This window comes from Oryzias latipes, chromosome 2, assembly GCF_053564925.1.
Source record: "Oryzias latipes strain Hd-rR chromosome 2, Olatipes_Hd-rR_3.1".
In the NCBI taxonomy this organism is placed as follows: domain Eukaryota; kingdom Metazoa; phylum Chordata; class Actinopteri; order Beloniformes; family Adrianichthyidae; genus Oryzias; species Oryzias latipes.
Window position 1 is genome coordinate 29,815,226 of NC_136238.1, and position 18,988 is coordinate 29,834,213.

The 18,988-nt window shown below is 41.6% G+C and overlaps 3 protein-coding genes across 8 annotated transcripts in view; 2 read left to right on the forward strand and 1 right to left on the reverse strand.

The window, feature by feature from the left end:
* LOC144986832 (NACHT, LRR and PYD domains-containing protein 12-like) overlaps nt 1–18,988 on the forward strand; it is a 457,161-nt gene that overhangs the window by 316,902 nt on the left and 121,271 nt on the right. The window lies entirely within an intron of this gene.
* LOC144986638 (uncharacterized) overlaps nt 1–18,988 on the forward strand; it is a 337,370-nt gene that overhangs the window by 259,992 nt on the left and 58,390 nt on the right. The gene's annotated exons all lie outside the window — the stretch shown is intronic.
* LOC144987347 (uncharacterized) overlaps nt 1–18,988 on the reverse strand; it is a 56,367-nt gene that overhangs the window by 11,289 nt on the left and 26,090 nt on the right. For 2 of the 4 annotated variants that reach the window (XR_013651222.1, XR_013651220.1), the window contains exon 3: nt 7,257–16,581. Coding sequence is in view for 1 of the 4 variants with exons in the window: in XM_078936699.1 (XP_078792825.1) it covers nt 16,129–16,581 (453 nt within the window). In the remaining 3 variants the exon portion in view is untranslated. The remainder of the gene's footprint in view (nt 1–7,256; nt 16,582–18,988) is intronic. The other 2 variants (XR_013651221.1, XM_078936699.1) reach the window with 2 other exon arrangements.

An 18,988-nucleotide genomic window follows, 5' to 3' on the forward strand; every position in this document is an offset into this window, starting at 1 on the left:
GGCCCGCATATGGTGCTTGAGCTAAACTCTGTTGCACTTCTCAGTTTCAACACTAGATGGAGTTGGTCACAGAAAGATGTTTCTGTCCTAAACAAAATTAAGCAAAGAAAAAAATTTACCACGAGTCACCAGAAATGCCAGCACTGAAGAAACGCAAGATAGCAAGTGAGGGTAGAAGATTCCAAACACGGTGGGAAAATGAATATTTCTTTAAGGAAATCAACGGAAAATGTGTCTGCTTGATTTGCACTGACGATGTTGCCGTGATGAAAGAGTAAAATGTCCGTCTGCACTATGAGACCAAGCATCAGAGCAGCTTAGATGTTGGCTAATATTGCTTGTTGGTCTGCCCAAAAAAATAACAAAGCATTAAAATATAATATTTTAATGAATGTGACACTTCTAGTATTTTGGTATAGTTCTACGGTACAGTATTGAACAATTAAAGACCCATCGCAAATTTGCCATTTTAGGAAGTCCTTGAAAAAGTTTATGCACACTAAACACACTTATGTTTTACAGTAATAAGCTGGTGGTCATTGATCTTCTGTTTCCCAGCCTATCTCTTTGAGGGGAGTCAGATGCTCAGTGGTGGTGGTCCCTCAGGCCAGGACACTAGACTAAGTCTTTGATCCGGTGCACCTAACTTTAATTTTAGGTGCACCATCTTACCCCATAAATTAGACTAAGTGTGAACACCTTATAGTGAAATGTGCATGTAAGTTCCGGGTCAGTGGGTGCACTTCCTGCCTGCCGCTTCCTGCCCCCAGCTGTTACTGTGGCCACACCAGGACGCCAGAAACCTTTGACAAAACCCTATTTGGAAACCTCAACGTTCCTGAGACTTGGAGACTTGTGAACGTCTACCCTTTCCTAGATACCTGCAACAGTGTCTGACTGGTACTTAAGTGGAAGTTAATTTGTGTTTTAAAAAAATAAATAAAAAAAATCTGCTTTTCTTGTCACAGTGTGTATATGTATGTGATTGGGGTGTTTTTTTAATGTTTTTGTTTTTTTAAGAAACCAGCTCTGTCTGCAGGCAGGCTTGAGGCCCTTTGTGGTTTTATCCTGTGTTTTATTTGTTCTGTCTTTTACATTTGGAACCACGTCTCCATTTGGTTAAGTCCCTATTTTTATTAGTGTGTGCCTGGATTGCTCGCGTTGCCACATTCGCAAACACATAGCTATACGTCTGCTCAGAGACATGGTTAAGTTGCGTGGAGCAGCCGGTCGGTCCTGTTTGCGCTCCGAAGCCTTCTCTGGAACAAAACACCATAATAAACTTTAATAAACTTTCTTAGTATAGCACATTTCAAAATTAAAATCAGAAAGTGCTTTACGGTAATACAAGGTAATACACAGTAAAACATAGAATATAAAAGGATAAAGAAAAGGCGATTCAAAAAAGAAGTTTTTCAGCTGCGTTTTAAAAAAGACACTGAGACAAAAAAACAAACAAAATAGAAAAGTAGTAGTCCGCTCCTGCACTCAATTAGTCAAGTGGACCGGTGGAGCGCGTTCTTACAAAATAAAGGCTGATGTTATTCCCACATATTTACCTGCAGACAAGATCCAGATTGCAGAATTTCCAGCATGGATTTTATGTCCATCCAAAGCTAATGTTGTTAGCCCGTGTTAGCATACTGCTAACCCTGGCTTCTTTCCGGCTCCGTTCAGTAGAAACACTGACCACACGGATTAAAATTAAAATGATGAGAGAACAGGCGCTTCATAATATCCGTAACATTATTAAAATCACGTTTAGAAGATCGTCTCATATATTACCGAGCTGACATGTCGATGTATATAGCCGCTCGGCGAATGTTTGTTATATTCTGAAAACATTTTTCTGGGCCCATGTACACGGTTTGATTCTAATCCGACCATTGATCCCATCAAGATATTTTGCACATGTAATCGCGGCTTATGCTGTCGACACGCAAAGTGGCGGCGGCGTGGCATCACGATGGTGTATCTCCATCGGGATGTCAGTCAACCATCAAGATGGACGATGGCTTCGTCCATCGGCACAACCCTAGAGTGTGTGGCAGCAAAAGCTCTTTTGTGTACTTAGAGCCGTTCTAAGGATTCATTCATTCATTATTCTTATTCCGTTTTATCACTTTTGGGGTCAAGGGGCTGTTGGGGCCGATCCCAGTCAGCGGGGCTTCCAAAGGAGGCTGTGGTCCCAAACTCCAGACTGCAAGTGGAAATGCTGCTACGTAGACCTGAGAAGCTGTGTACAATCAACAGGGGCCTCATTTATAAAACTTTGCGTAGGATTTGCGTCAGAAGTGGCGTACGGATGACACATAGGACGTGCGTACGCACAGAAATATTCGGATTTATAAAACCGTGCGCACGCACATCCTACGCATCTTTCCCTTAATAAATCACAACCGATTCTAAATGCTTTTGCGGCCTCATCACACGCCCATAGTTGCCCATAAATAGTCCGTGAAACGCCCACAAATGAATATTCATTGATTGCGAAACCATGGCACACACCGAGAGGAAATAAATTAAACGTAACTTCACTCAATGTGAAGTAGAATTTATCGTTGGCGAGGTGGAAAAGAGGAGAAAATGCACTTGAGTGGCAAACGGTGGCAGACGCCGTAAATGCTGTAGCCTCACAACCTCACCGGTCGTGAGGCTACAGCGCTCCATCGGGGGGGGGGGGGGGGGGGGGGGAGCGCCAGATGCATGCACCGGGTGACACGCGTGGTTCCTCTGAGTGCTCCTCTGTAACGCCGGGCCCAAAAGCCCGCAGAGGTCCAACAGGACGGCTCGAGGAAGTCGGAACCGGCTCATAAGCCACTCGTCCTCGTTTGCCAGCAAGTCTTCTTGCTGTCTAAAGATGCGTTCACTCCGAATTCTTCCATTTGCCACATCTTCCAAGAGCTCAAGATCAGCCATTGTGCGTCATTACGCATTGTGATGGGGCATTTTATTTCCATCCATTTAATTACATCTGACAAGCTACAGATGTCGGTAATAATCCACGTGGAAATGGGAAATTGTTCAGCGTAAATGTAATTTCTTGTTGCTTTCTGAATGGTTGAGACATACGCCATACATTGTTTTATCAAAAGTAAAACAAACTAAAGGCATATGCATGAATACCATAATTACATAGCTTATGAAGAAATGTTTTAATATGAAAACAACTTTCCCCAGTGGACAATTAATACATCTGTCCGTCCGTCCGCACGCCCGCACCTATATCTGCTCCGCCAGACGGACACACTGACGAGAATATCAGTTTTGTACATTAGTTCGTTCTGTTAACTATATTATTTATGAGGATGAATTGCACAACATGCCAATACTGCAGAACATATTTCACTTTTCGTTCTGCAAATATGTGTTCTGTTGTAATTTTCGTTTGATTGTTTTGTTTGTTTCACTGCTGATCGATCAAACAGGTGTTCATGTAGGCTGTTAATTGTAAGACTTGCTTTGTGAAGTCTTCATGTTATTTCTGAGAGGCAGGATTGTCATTTTCACTTTCACGTGTTTCTTCCATCTGCCGACTGTGTCGCCGTTTCTCATTTCACCCGTTTTTGTGCGTACGCCTGGGTCAGAGCTTGCTACGCCTTCTTTTGTGCGTACACAACCTTTATAAATGAGGCCCCAGGGGAGCACAAATGTCACAAAACCATCCCCCTGCCGCTAACACAAAGCTGCTCCTGGTGTGTCTGTGTCTCTTAGCAGCCGGACACACGGTGACAGCACTGACATCATCGCCCCGCCTCCCCTCTGAAAATGCGAAGTGGAATTGAATTATGAGACACTTTTCGCAGGATGGATGTGACAACACAAATGCAATCCCCTCTTTGCACTTTTATTTTAATTATTGCACAGAATAAGCAGTTTTAAAGTACAAAATGAAAAAGCATTGATTTTAATTTTGAGTCATTTGATGCAGCAATATATTGAAAATGTAAAAGCATTTCTGTTAATCGATTTTAATTGTCAAATTAGACATTTCTAAATGGGTTTTGCTGCGAATTTACCAGAGACCTTTCTGAAAATGTCAAATAATGTCAAATAATGGTTTATTTATCATTTTAATTAAGTGACAGAATAAGCAGTGTTGAAGTAGAAAATGAAAAAGCATTTTGGTGGATTGCTTTTTCATTTTAATTTTGAGTCAAAAAATGCAGCTTCATTTTGAAAATGAACAAGGATTTCTGCTTTTGACTTTTTTTAATTATGCTTCACAATTGTTTCCATAGCAATGAAAGTCTGGAATCTCTTTATATTTATAACTTCAAATATAAAAAATTAAAATTAAATTGAACTGCATCATTTTCTTGAATATATTTTGATATTATATTAATCATTAATTGCTATTAAGAAAATAAAAATGGACTTAATATTAACTTTAATTCTTGTCGTTCTTTTGAGACCCCCCTTTCTTGGATTGGAGAGTAATGATAAAGTTCTGACACTAAGAACTCTCGTCATTCTGGTCACAAACATTTTATTGTTTTGCTTTTTATTCAGGAATAAAATTAGTGATCACATAAAATTACATGATTTAATCTGGAAGATTTTTATACCATTGGAAATGTTTATTTAATCCATTTCCAGTGACATAAAGATCAGGGCAATTATGGAATTACATATTTGTCATAAACTGAAAGGGCGTAAAGACAACTAAGCGGGCGGATTTAGAACTGAGTGAGTGAACCTTAAAACCGCGCAGGCGCCATCCTAACTGAACAGTGATCTTGCGCGGTCATTTCCTATTTGCGTGTTCATGTGGATTTACGCTCAGTGTTAAGGGGGCGTTTTTGTCACTTGTGGGGCAGGAACCTTTCTGGTTGATCTGATTGGCTGAAATTTGCATGTCTTATTGAGGCTTAGCGAGGCAGAAGGGCGGGACTTTCATTTTTCAGTGCAGGGGGGTTAACAGGCGGTTCTTGAGTTGCAGCTCTCTGCCTTTTATCATATTTTCTATATTCAGTACTTTCACAACCATAAGGTGAAAGTCTCACATTTTCTCCAAAATGTACAGAGCGGCCCTAATGTGTTATTGCATTACTTTGGTAAAGATCTAGGAAATAACAGCATGATGACGGTACGGAGAGAGGAGAGGATGTGAAAGAAGACCCCCCCCACCAAATAGTACAAAGGAGCAGATATTTGAATAATGCAGAACAACTTCGTTTTGGAAACCCTGGAAGTGTAAATAGACACGATTATGAGGCACAGTTTAAACTGAAAGCTATCAGCTACGCGGATGAACACGGGAATAGACCAGCTGCAGTTCGGTTTAACTAGATCTTCACAGACTTCCTGCTTCAATAACTCTTCTGATCGACGTTCAAATATGTCAGCAAGTATCTCAATCCTTTTGTATCAACACAGAGAGTGAACCACAAATGCATTTTTAATGAAAAAAATATCGTTTTTATTGCCTTTTAATCAGAATTGTTTGTTTCAAACTGTGAATGCAAACGGAGCAGCGGGCCGGCTGTCAAGGGACCGTCAACAAAGTGCAACCTCTGTGAAACACCATTCTGTAAAAATCAGTAAACTTTTAAAAAGCACATAAATGTCTATATTCATATGAACTGGTAATGAAGACTCATCAGCATAGTCATGCTATATTATTATCATTATACTATTTTTTTATAAGGTCAACCTCTATTTTATTGCTTATAGGAAATTTATGATATGAATCATATGAAGATATGAAAATATGAATCATAACATAAATGCTCAATAGCTCTGAAGATACTAAAGCTTCTGTCACCAAACATCCTGTACTGACTTATCATGACCTTATTGTCCTACTGCAATAAAGATTATGTCATAATTCATGTTGTTTATTGTTAAGAATTGTTCATATTTAAATGTTGATCAGATTGGGTCAAAAATGCTCAATGGCTTTGAAGATGCTGTAGTTACTGACACTTAACTTTTATTGAACTTTTATTTTTACTGAACTATTCAGGATTTTTGACCAAATCTGATCCATTTGTAATTATGAAAAATTCCTATAAATAAACAAAGTGAACTATTGACATTCTTTATTTTAGTATGACAATAAGGTCATGTCAAGTTACTGATAACTTTAGTCATGATTCATATCCATTAAAATATGAAAAAGTATATGAAACAAGATAAAATAAAGATGGACTTTCCTACAAAATATGTATTGTAACAAGAATATGCTTTATAATAATTTTATGTATTTTTTGTGAGATTATTGATTTTTTTACAGTGGTGTTTCACAGTTCACAGAGGTTGCACTTTGATGACGGTCCCTTGGCAGCCGGCTGCTGTATGTCTGCATTCACAGCTTAAAGCGAACAATTCTGATTAAAAGGCAAACAAATTATCTTTTTTCTTCAGAAATGTATTTGTGGTTCACTCTCTGTGAATACAAAAGGATTGAGATACTTGCTGACATATTTGAACGTTGATCAGAGGAGTTATTGAAGCAGGAAGTCCGAATCTGTGGAGATCTTTCTAACTTAACAAACCTCAGCTGCCAGAGAATTTAAAATAATGAATCCATGGTTCACAAGGAAAAGGAAAGGCCTGTTGGAAGATCGACTCGAGGCTGAGCGCTGCAACTTCTAGCAGGTGACCGTGAAAAGCTGCCCCCCCCCCTACTGGGACGCAGCCACACTTTGGGACTGCAGGACTTAAACCTGGCCTGAGGTGTCTGCTTTCACTGTTCTGTCTCTCAGAGACGGACTCTGATGAGGAAAGGGAAGCTGGCGTGTTTGATAGAAATGCAGCCCAGCTGTTTCAGATGCAGAAGATGAGGACTTTGATGGATTATAAATGCTGATTGATGACTGAAAAAATAAATCACAACCAACTCAGTTTTGCGCTCGCTGCCTTTTTCACCGGTATGTGTGTTAACGTTAAATACAGAAAAAACACTCAAAACTGAAACGGCGCCGTTTAATCCAGTGCTGTTGTAAGGAGAGGAGGGGGTTATGAGAAATAACATGGCTTTAATTGTGTACTTGTGTCTGGCAGGTCAGTGTGTGGTGTGGCTCTTTGACTATCACAGATAGAAATGTCGGCTCTTTGTGTCAAAGTTGTTCGAAAGTGCAGCGGGTTTTTTTGTGCTGTAAGTTTTTGGTTAGAATTGCGCCAGCACGGTTTTAAGGTTCACTCACTCAGTTTCTAAATACGCCCGCTTAATTGTCTTTACGCCCTTTCAATTTTTGGCAGATATGTAATTCCATAGGCAACCAAATGAATTCAAATGTTTAGTCACGTACCAACTATGTGTAGCTGAAGCTGTGGTTTCCAGCTGCTATCCAGCAGTCTGCGCTGACGACAGAGCTCCTCCTCGTTCTGGACGATGGTTCCTTCAGCAGCAGAAAGTTGTTCTCTGACAGAACCTTCCTGAGGTTCTGAAGACATGGTTCCTGCTCCGATCTTCAGCTCCAACTCCCACAAACACCGCCGTCCTCTTCACTGCAGCTCCGATCGATCATCTGCTAGTCTCACAATCACAGAAAAAAGGTCCAAACAGAAACTTTTCTCCTGTCTGGAGATTTTCCTGAAAGTTCCTGTGATCCTGCAGGAGTCAGTTCTGCTCAGACCAAACAGACCAAACAGAAAAGACTCTGGAAGCTTCCACATGTGAAACTTCAAGACAAAGAATCCAAACAACAACATCTGATAGGTTGACTTTTGGAGGGAAAGCTGTAACAGTCTTCTGTGATTGGTTCAGCCGTCCCTGCCCCCACTAGTCCACTGCACAGGGGGCAACATTCCAGGGGGGGGTTGGTAATCTCCTCCTTCTATTGTTTCTGCCCCACTGGCTCTTTCAAAATAAAGGCTTGTTGGAGCAGAAACCTGAATGGAACATCAGAATGGACTCAAACTGCTGCTGGTTTCAAAGCCTCGTTCTCAACTTCCAGCTGAACTCTTCATGAGTTTGAGCGTCTGTGACAAACTCTACAGTTGAACAACAGCAGTGAAAATCTCCATGGATGTCAACTGGGAGAGAATCAACATGAGATTTCCAAGAGTTTCTGCAGGAACTCATCACAAAGTCAGGAGCTGCAAGGCCTGATGGGAGATCTGGGATCCTATTGTGACATAAAGGAAACTCCTTCAAACAGGAAAGATTTCATCTGACACGATCACTTTGATGTTAAAATGAAAAGCATTAAAAGGAAAGAATTATAGTATTTACCTGTGAAATGTTATGCCCTCCTCCTTTGTGGACTTATTTCTCAAAAAAACAAAAGACCCGCACAATGAAGCGGCATTTTGCAAAAAATGTGTTCAGCAGAGACTTGACCTCACCAAGATGTCGGTGCTCTCCTCCCATGAGGAATCACGTGATGTCTCCTCTAGCTATATAACTCATTGACTGTTACTGCCTGGACCTCTGTCTGGGTCCTAGTGCCCTAAAGGTTACAGCTCCTGGTTCCACAAGAAAAAAGTTCATTCTAGAGGCCACTCTGACGTCATCATCATCAAAGACAGCGTTACCAAGCAACCATACCAAGACCATAGCAGCTATAGAGGGAAACACAACAAACCATCAACGGCGGTTAAAGCAGTCAGACGTTTGTTCTGCAGCTCAGCAAAAATCTCTGCTTTAGGTTTTGGGGAGAAAAACAAAGGAAAACACACGGAGAAGGATTCTGCAAAGGAAATCCCAAGTTCTATTGGTAAGTCAGCGTCCTGGAAACATGCTTTGTTGGTTCTGAAGTGGCATGAATGCAGACTTAGATTGGTTTGTTTCCTTGGATTCTTCAGATTGATTCAAGCTGTAAATGTTGTCAGCATAAAGCAAGTTTGGACTAAACTAAAGCAGAAAGTGGCTTTGAAGATGGTCAGGAGAAATGAGGGCTTTTTTCGGGAATTCTTGGAAGAGGAGGACTTCTCCAAACAACCAGAATCTAGGAGGAGGTTTTTTCAGCATTGAGATCAGGATTTAGCATGAGCTTCAATCCCATTTTTGTTCAATCCAAATGTTTACCGTCATATTCAGGAGTTCAACTCTGAAAGCCACCATGACATCATAGACATTAAAGACCCTGTTACCTAGCAACCACACACAACAAACTGTAGACTATTCAAACTGGACATTTTGGGGCAACAATTCTTTTCTGACTCAAGTTTTTATGAAAAATCCAAATGATGGAAACAGATTGTGTAAAGGAAATGAGGATCTATTGGTGAGTCACAGTCCTGGAAACATGAGTTGTGCTCTGATGAAGACGCCTGATCCAAATGTGGATTTTTGAAATGTTCTTCATGAGATTCAAACTGATTGAAGCTTTGAATTAAAGGTGTCAACACATTTCTGCATTGGATTCATTCTGTTTCAGTGTCTAAGGTTGGTTTTGTGGCAGAAACCAAGTTTTTGTTGAACAGTAGCGTTTGAAAAAGCAGAAAGTGACTTTGAAGATGGTCAGGAGAACTTCTTTGAAGAGGAGGACTTCTCCAAACAACCACAACCTTAGAGGAAGTTTTCTGAGCATTCATAGAATGCTTTTCCAATGACTCATCATTTTCCACAAGAAGCTAATGAGTTTTTCCAAATGCATGCTGGATATTCTTAGTTCTAGCTTGGAAAGCACTTTGTGGGATTTCTCTGGAAAACCTGCTTTATCAATCATTTTGGTCTCTTTTTCTTCTTCTAAGTTCCAGCTTGGTGAGTGTGCAGGTCGCCATGGCAACCACTGTCCAGGTCAAAGGGAGGACCACGGCCATCCAGTCTCCTGGCTTTTGGATTGATTTGGATTTGATAAACATTTGTTTCCCACATTTTAATAGTAGAATTCAACACGGGACATATAGTGGATTGTAAGAATAGGAACAAAAACAGCAACAACAAAATAATCCTCCTCCCCTTAAAACATGCATTTGACTCTGAACAAGTCTAAAACAAATCCAAGCAAAGACCAGCGCTGGGGCTCCTGCTAGTTTCTTTTAGAAGAGCCTGCCTCTTCAAAACATAGAATGTTCAACAACTAGAGCTAAAAATGTCTGTTGGTAGATTTCTGGATGTTGGCCGTATCCCAGCGAGCAAGGCCAAGTCAGCCCCATATGGTTTCAAAGTGGACAGAAAATGTTTTTAGGAGTTTCTAGAATGTTCAACAACTAGAGCTAAATGAAACTAGTGCATGAAATGACAAAGAACTTCCTGTTTGAAAGGAATCTCATGATGGCTTCCACCTGTCTCTTTGCTTTTCCTTTCTTTTTTGGGTTTCTCCTCTTTGGGAGGTTACACAAAACTGCACTTTAACCCAGAAGGAAACAACAACCGCTCCACAATCCCTGAATCCCCTACAGCCTTTATCCAAACATTTACATTGACCATTATCACACATTTGATTGCATTTTCTCAGAAAAACAAGCACAACTTCCCGTTTGTTTGTGTGTGAAATGATTCCAAAAAGCCATGTGTCATCCTGGAGGGACTGGTTTCTCATCAATGCAGACCACCAAGTTTCTCTGGTTTCTGACTATTTGGTGGCTGGTAGGCCTTTTGGGATTTTTGTCAGGGAAAGAAGTGAACCTGGGCTCCAAATATTGGAAGACACTGATCTAAAAGTACTAGGACATCTGGAGAAAGCTCTAGTTCTGCTCCAACTCAGTCCAAAGCACTGAAGATAGATGGAGTTGGATTTGGGAGAGGACTGAGCTCATTCAGATGAAGAAAGAACAAGTCAAGAGATGAAGAAGATTTCAGGAAGTTTCCCATTCAACAAGTTCAAGTTTCCAGAGAGCTAGTTTAGCATCCGTGTTCTGGACCAAACCACTGTCCCTCTGAAGGTCCAGACACAGAGAGGCCCAGAGTGACCCCCATTTCTCCTTTTTGCTCTCTCCAGGGGCTGACTCCGCCCCTTAGGACGTCCCCCTGTGTGGATCAGTGGTCAGTGGGTTGGAACCTGCTGCAAATGCAGGCTCTGGTTCTAACTGCTGGATCAGAAGTGGAATGTGAGCTGTAGTGGTGTGTCTGCAGCTGGATGTGGAACACATGAGGGAGGGGTCAAAGGTCAATCTTTCTTCCAAGCAAATGTTGTCAGTCTATTCTCCAACAATGCTCCAACATCTTCAAAGGTTTTTGGTCCCAAATCCAGAGTGGAGCTGGTAGGACGTGATCATTTCAGCCTCAGATTTGGGATCTGTCATCTCTCTGCCACCGTGACACCGAGTGATGAGTTCATGCTCCAAAGCGGCCCGATCGCTGGCTTTAGGGACTATTCCAAAAGCTTTCAATGATGGCGGGGAATGAACATTAGGAACAGATGACGGCTTGAAATGTCTGCTGTTGGTTTCTGATCCAGACAGAAATTCAATCAAATGTCTATGAATCCATGATTTCCTTAGAATCTTTGACTCTAGATTCAGATCCATCTGGTTCAAAGGATGAAACTGCAGCTAAAAGTCTTTCAAAAGTCCAAATCCTCAAAGATGAAACAGAAAGTTCCTAGAAAGTCAAATGAAAAACAATCAGATTGTCTTAGATAAACCCGTTTGGAAGTTAAAGCATAGAAAGAAAGAAAGTTCCAAAAGCTAAAAGCCTTAAATAAAGAAAAGTCCAAAGAAAAACAGAAATCCCACATTTGGATCAGTAAAGACATGAATTCTCCAGAAACATCCAGAAACAGCTCTGAGCAGCAGCCATGAAGGGACTGAGAACAGACGGACATCAAAGCAGAATCCAAGCAGCACCTTCATCCTGATGAAGCTCCGCCCTCTGACCTTCAGCAGTCATCTCCAGGCTCCGCCCCCAGTCTGTGACGGCTGGATGATGCTGTCCTCCACCTGCAGCTGGACCTGGATGTTCTCTCAGACCATGTGGCCTCATGGATCAGAAGGTTGAGGGTTCAAGTCCCTTCATGGTTGAAGTCAGACAGAAAGTGAAGAAGAGGGAACATTCAGAGCAGTTTCTGTGCTGTTTGCTTCCTCATGAGTCACGTCTAGATCAGGTCTGGATCCCAGTCAGAAAGGGATCAGGAAATCTGCAGATCAAACCTTCATTTACTGAAATGGAAAACATCAACTGACTTTCTACAGATTCTACTTCCATTCATCAAACTCCAACAGGAAGATTTACAATCAATCAAATCTGTTGATTTCCTGACAAACGTTGTTTTCTCTTCCTGTTTGAATGTTTGATTGTTTTCAAACATGAAGAGAGTTTTTTTTCCTGATTTTAGCTTAAATTTCTGTTGAAATGTAAAGGTTCATTCAGAAATACCCAGTGGCCTCATGTTGGAGGAGGGGCTTCATGAGATGCTGCTGGGGGCGGAGCTTGAACACACACCGCTTCCTGGAACCCAAACTCAGGCTAAGTGGAGGAAAAGTTGGGATTTCTGGTGTTTGTAAAGATCTGGAATGGTTTCCTCCCACAAAAAGGCCTTTTTCTAGTTTCCTGCAGATGGATTCTTTTCCTGCTGGGAGTTCTCATCTGGGTTTGCAGATTCTTAGTTGGAGGAAAACTTGGAGCAAATTCTTCCCAGAAAAAGGATTTTCTCTGGAGTGAATTGACATGAACAGAGTGAGTTTGGACTGAAAGCAGCAACAGGGAGGAGATGTTAGAGCTTCATCAGAAAACAGCTTTCTGGAGGAGTTGGAAGACGTCAACAGTCACAGTGATGGTGAGGAGGAGGAGCTAAGAATTCCAAAGTCAGAGCTAAAGATGGAGGAGCAGCAGGAGGAGGTTCTTCACTGAAGGAGAGCACAAGTCCAGCTTGTCAGTGCTTTGCTGATTGGCTAGTTGGATGTGTTCTTTGATGAGCTTTTCAATCTGACGTCTGCTTGGAGGACTGTTTTCATCCTTTTGGATGATTCCACTATTTGAACCAGACCTGGAACTAGAAGAGACTAAATGAGAACAGAAAGACAAGAAAGGATCCAAACCAAACTCTTCTTCTGTCTGACTTCAACCATGAAGGAACTTGAACCCTCAACCTTCTGATCCATGAGGCCACATGGTCTGTGAGAACATCCAGGTCCAGCTGCAGGTGGAGGACAGCATCATCCAGCTGAAGAAGAGGAGGAGCTTCTGCTGCCTCCCTCAAAGAGGAAGGTGGAGGAGGTGAGAGGCTGCACTGGAGCTTTGGACCAACCAGAGAACAGAAGCACGGAGCTGAAGCAAACATCCCAGAACGTTTGCTTTGGGAGTCCCACCTTCAGTTTGATCCGCTTCAAGACAAAGTCCCACATGAAAGAGATCAAAGTGAGCTAACCAAGCGCTTTATCCAAGAGAAGCAGCTCCAAAGCACAAAGACTCCGTCTGGTTGCAGGAACTCTGGGAAAGAAGGAGCAGGAGGAACTCCTGCAGGAATCTCTGCAGGAAACATCAGCTTGGAAAGAAGAGCTGACTCAGCTGAAACATCAGCTAACATGTCAGCAGTCTGTGGCTGAGACCAAGTCAACACTCCTGCAGCGCTCAGCTGCAGCAAAAAGACACCCAGCAAACGTGGAGAGAGAGAGAAAGAGAGAGAAAGAGAAAGAGAGAGAGAGCTGGAAGCTGCTGTCAGTGCAGAGAAAAGCAGGACAGCTGAAGCTCCCAGACTCTCAGCCCAACAGCTGAAGGAGTCCCCTGGACTCCAAGCTGATCTGCTCCCAATCCAAGAACATGTCCAGAAGGACAAAGACTCCTCCCTCCCTCCCACCTCCTGACTGACTGACACCACAGAGGGAGGCAACAGTCCCATGGAGACCAGCTCTGATGGAGAACCACAAGAACCTGGAAGGAGAACGGCAGCAAGAACAGTCCTCCCTTTTGGGGGAGATCTCCTCACTCACAGAGACCCTCAAGAAGAAGGAGGAGGATGAGAAAATGATGCTTTCAAAGACCTTGATGGACACATTCAATCAGATCAAAGAGGAGATTGAAAACCTGCAGAAACCAAAACCCAAGAAGAAATCTGGGATGCAGAGATTCCTTCAGTTTTTCCAAAGATCTGAAAGACGCGACTTAGCGTGATATGACTGCCACTGCCAGCGCCAAAAAAGTTTTTGCATGCGTTGTGTGTCATCTCACATCTTTCCTATATTTGATTTTGCTGAGTTAAGTTTCAGTTTAGTATTCAGTTTTCAGATTAGTTTGTAAATATATCCAGGAACAAGGGGAGATCTTTTAGCAGTAACAATGTCCCCAGCATTAGAAAAAACCCTCTCACTCGGGACAGAGGTTGCAGAATTGGAGAGATACCTCTCTGCCAATTTTGCAATATGCTTATAGCTGGTCTTATTGGTTCTTCCCAATTCAAGAGGGTTAGCATCAAGAGGGATGCATCCTGTTGCTCTGTATTTGGTAACCTTTACCTACATCTCCTCCAAAATAGTAGACTTATATTCCACCGGCATCTGAAAGACTTTGCCAAACAGTTCAGTCATTAATAATTACAGACAATCTGGTGATGCCGTTTTAAGTGCATTAGCAGATTAGATGTTTTACAGCGGCATACGCAATCTTCGCAAAACAATATCGGCACACGGTGTTCGACTTATCCAACTGTTTTTTCCTTTCATGGATGCTCACAATAAATCAAAAGTGTTCCCACACAAGAGAGCATAAGGAGATGGGTGGGTCCTCAAGTTCTGGTCTCGTGTCTGCATTAGCCATAGTGCTATAGTTAACATGCTAACTGTCACCTAATGGCGTCTCGGCGAAAACTCGCAGTTAACATTAGTTCCGTCTCGGCGCAAAGTTAAAACATGGGGGGGAACAAAAACAAAAAAAACAAATAAAATTTAAAAACCAAAAATGGTACAAAGGTGAACCGAACTGAAAGTGCCATACCGAAACGGTTTGGTACAACGATGTGTACCGTTACACCCCTATTACTTGCCCTTAATATACTGCAGTCACTAATTTGTGTTTAAATGTTTATTACATGTTCACTGATCACATTAAAAGTGTTAAAATTAAAGATGTATAAAAAAAACATTTCAACCATAATGAAGACATTCAAGAATTAGCTCTAATGACTCAAAACAACTCATTTCTATTTGCAGGTACATCTAAAACAATACATTTTGTGAAAAAGTTGTACATATTTTGTCAGCAGTTAAACTCTTTGTCTAATATTATTACACAAAGATTCAAATTTATTGATCCATTACGTTTGTTTTCCTTTTGATGTAGAGAAGATGAAAACCTAAAAATAATTCATAGAAAGTAAGAATATCATATTATAACAAATAATTTGTAGAAAACTTCATTTCGACACTTTAAATAGTCACTTGTGCCTCCCTCTAATGAAGATACTTCATCAATATGATATGGAGGCAATCAGATTTTTCCCTCCTGTAAAATAAAGTCTTTGACTGTGGTGCAGAGGTTGAGGTGTCCACCTCTTATCAGAAAAGTTTATAATTTAGAGTTTACACTAACTCCTTTATTACATTGTAAAGAGATAGTCTTGTGAGTTCTCATGTGTGTTTTGAGATGATGTTTTCGACTAAATTTTTTTTTACATTCTTCACAAGAAAAAGGCCTTTCTGCTGTATGAGTTCTCATGTGTGTTTTGAGATTAAATCTATGACTAAAACTTTTTTTACATTCTTTACAAGAAAAAGGCCTTTCTCCTGTATGAGTTCTCATGTGTATTTTGAGATCAGATTTTTGATTAAAACTCTTACTACATTCTTTACAAGAAAAAGGCTTTTCTCCTGTGTGAGTTTTCATGTGTGTTTTGAGAGTAGATACATGACTAAAACTTTTTTTACATTCTATACAAGAAAAAGGCTTTTCTCCTGTGTGAGTTCTCATGTGAGTTTTGAGATTAAATCTATCTCTAAAACTTTTTTTACATTCTTTACAAGAAAAAGGCTTTTCTCCTGTGTGAGTTCTCATGTGTCTTTTGAGATGAGATCTGTGACTAAAACTTTTCTTACAGTCTTTACAAGAAAATCTCTTATTTTCTGCATGGATTCTTGTGTGAATTCTGAACAGAGATTTGTAACAAAAGCTTTTGCCACATTCTTTACAGATATAACATCTTTCATCAGATCCAGTTTCCATGTAGTCAGACAGGTTAGTAATTATTCTTGAGTTTTTACAAGACCTGATAGAGGAAAGTCTCTCTTTTTTTGGAGATTGTTTGTATTTCTTACCAAGATTTGTCTTCTTCCGTTTTTTTCTAACATCAGAGTCACACTGACCTGCTGACATGTGAGAGCTGTCCACACTTTGGACATGTCTTCTGTCTCTTCTCTTCCTCTGATCTCTGTTCTGTGGGTCTGTCTTTTCATCTGTAGTTGATGTTGATTCTGTCTCTTCATCTGTAGTTGATGTTGATTCTTCATGTTGGTTTCCTTCTTCATCCTGACTATCAGTTACATTAAAGCTCTGCTGATTGTTTAGATCTGCTTCACTGTTCTCATCTTCCTCATAAGTAGGAATCTCCATCAAGGTATCAGTCTCCTGCTTCAGATCAAGCTGATCTTCATCCTGACTGATGAAGAGATCATCTGGTTCCTCTTTCATCTGTGGAGGTTCTTGTTCCTCCTGTTCCTCTTTGGTTTGTGGACATTCCGGTTCTTCCTGTTCCACTCTGAAGTTCCTCTGCTGGATGCAGAGATCTTCCTCTTCAGTCATCAAACACTGGGGGAGGGCTGCAGAAACACAAGTAGAGGCCCTATTATATGTTATGGTGACTTCATGCATTGTTAAGTACCAATACCATTTTACATAGAATCATTCAAAATATGCACAATAAAAAACTTTTAATGTTTTATAATAAGTTTCTTGTTTTCTTTAGCACAACAGTATAAAACTGTCCTCTACAGGGCTCTAGACTAACCTTTTTCACCAGGGGCACTGTGACCCCCAACTGAAAATTTTAGGGGCACAACCAGAAGATTTAGGGGTGCATACCGTAAATCAACATGCTAACCAAATCTACTAATTTCCACTGTATTACTAATAACTAATTTAATAATAGATGCAGAAATTACAATGTGCTGTTTCAAATTCAGTGTCACACTTTATTCTGCACTTTTGAAAATGCAACAACAGGTAAACTGACAGCACCATCGCTGTCATGACAGTATTAATAGTAAAGAAAACGGATGGAAATTTATCTTGGTGACACCAAATAGGTGCAGCCAAGATGCACAATCAACGTCTTTGAGAACACCCAGGTGGACTCAACGCTGTGCCGATCCCCTGGTGTGCGACATATACCGTAAATTCCGGACTACAAAGCGCACCCGATTACAAGCCGCACCCACCCATATTCACGTGTTTGACTGCTTTTATACATACACAAGCCGCGTCAGAGTACAAGCCGCGCATGTGTTAGCCGATATTGTCATCCTGACAGATCACGCCCAGCATCCCAGAGTGAGTGCAATTTATTAGCACATTGTGGGTGGTGCCAGTTTTGCCTCTGGGTCACGTATTTGAGTGTACCGACATCTGTCAAACAGCCTATATTCTGTTCACAAGTCCCTCAGTTATGGTGTTTTTATTTCATTTTTTTTTTACTTATTGACAATCTAGGTATCTAACATAAAATTACAAACAGTAACCATATAATCAACATTACATCCCTCAGTTATGATGAGGAAATTTACATCCGCGATTCCACATTTCCCATGAGTCTTAGGGGCTAAAGGCGGGGCCAACGCCCGGCTCGCCATTCTGTTGTACGTGTTTAAGAATTAGCAAGTAGCAGCAGTGCATGGAGGGGTGAACGGGAAAAGCTCTCCTTCCGCTTGTGTCGCAGCAGCGTTATGGGAGTAACAGGACTGGTTAGAAAACACAATGGTAAAATAAAGCAGCGGCGACTGAAAAGCGCGCGCCTCAGCGCGATACGCGCGCTTCAGTGCGGCGCGTGCGTCAGAATTCAGAAGCCTCTGCACTCCGCGGACGCCTCTGCGCTCCGCTCCCGCCCCGCGCGCTCCTTGTCTCCCCTTCCTATCTACTCCGACACCTCTGGCCAGGGCAGCTTCAAGGAGGAGCACTTCGTCCCCCTTGCGCCGGTGGATGGAGCAAATCGTTTCTGTGCAAAGCAATCGGACTTAATACTGTACGTTTTGTGTATGAGGGGCGGGTGCGTTGTTACGGGTGGGAGCCATCAGACTGCCATCGGCCCCGCAGCTCAATCAGCAGGAGAAGATGTCTCCAGCTCACACGGAGGCTGTGAGTTTTTCAAAGCAAAATTCCGCTTTTACGGTTTCCTTAGAAACCGTAAATGGAGTGTAAATTCACTCCATGCGCTGTTCTCTCCGTCACGCAGCAAACCGGCTTTTCCAAACCCGTTGGTGACGGTGGACTTTTTTACGCTGCTTTTAACGATTGCTTTTAACTTGAAAGCTTCATCATAATGTAGCGGCGATCACGTGCACGTTGGGTCTAATGGCCCCAAAGGATTCTGGGATGCGGCCGGGCATGCGTGTTTCGTTTTGTTGAACCATGACTGAAGTGTCTAAGACCTGAAGTCAAGTCCATGCTGTTTGGCTGCTAAGAGGTGTGTTGAATAAAAATGCCTCGTGCTTGGTGTTAGATAGAGAATTCAAACTATTCACTGAGTTCGAAAGTACGTACATGGCGGCCGCCAATTAAATCCATAAATTAGCCGCGTCACTGAATAAGCCGCAAGGCTGTAAGCGCAGGAAAAAAGTAGCGGCTTGTAGTCCAGAAATTACGGTATATATTTTTTTGCTCCAACATCACCTGTCAATCATCAAAAAAATATCACGAGAAAGGGAGCGAACACAGCTGGAAATTTAGTGCTGAACTGACTGAAAGCTGCCCTGATGACTACAAAACAATGCATTATGGTACATGTGTCCTGGTGGGTTTTGTAGTTGAGTGATCAGTTAAAATAATTTAAAACACCAACTGATTAAAAAAGCCTACATATATTACAAAACATTCAAATAAATATAAAATATATAGCCCCGTTAGCTGTCACGCATGTAGGTGTGGGACGTTTATTCTGGTCAGCTGACCTGACTCCTGCGGGAGCGGTGAGCTGCGGTGACAGCTGTGCATGAAAACCGTTTGGTCGGGGTT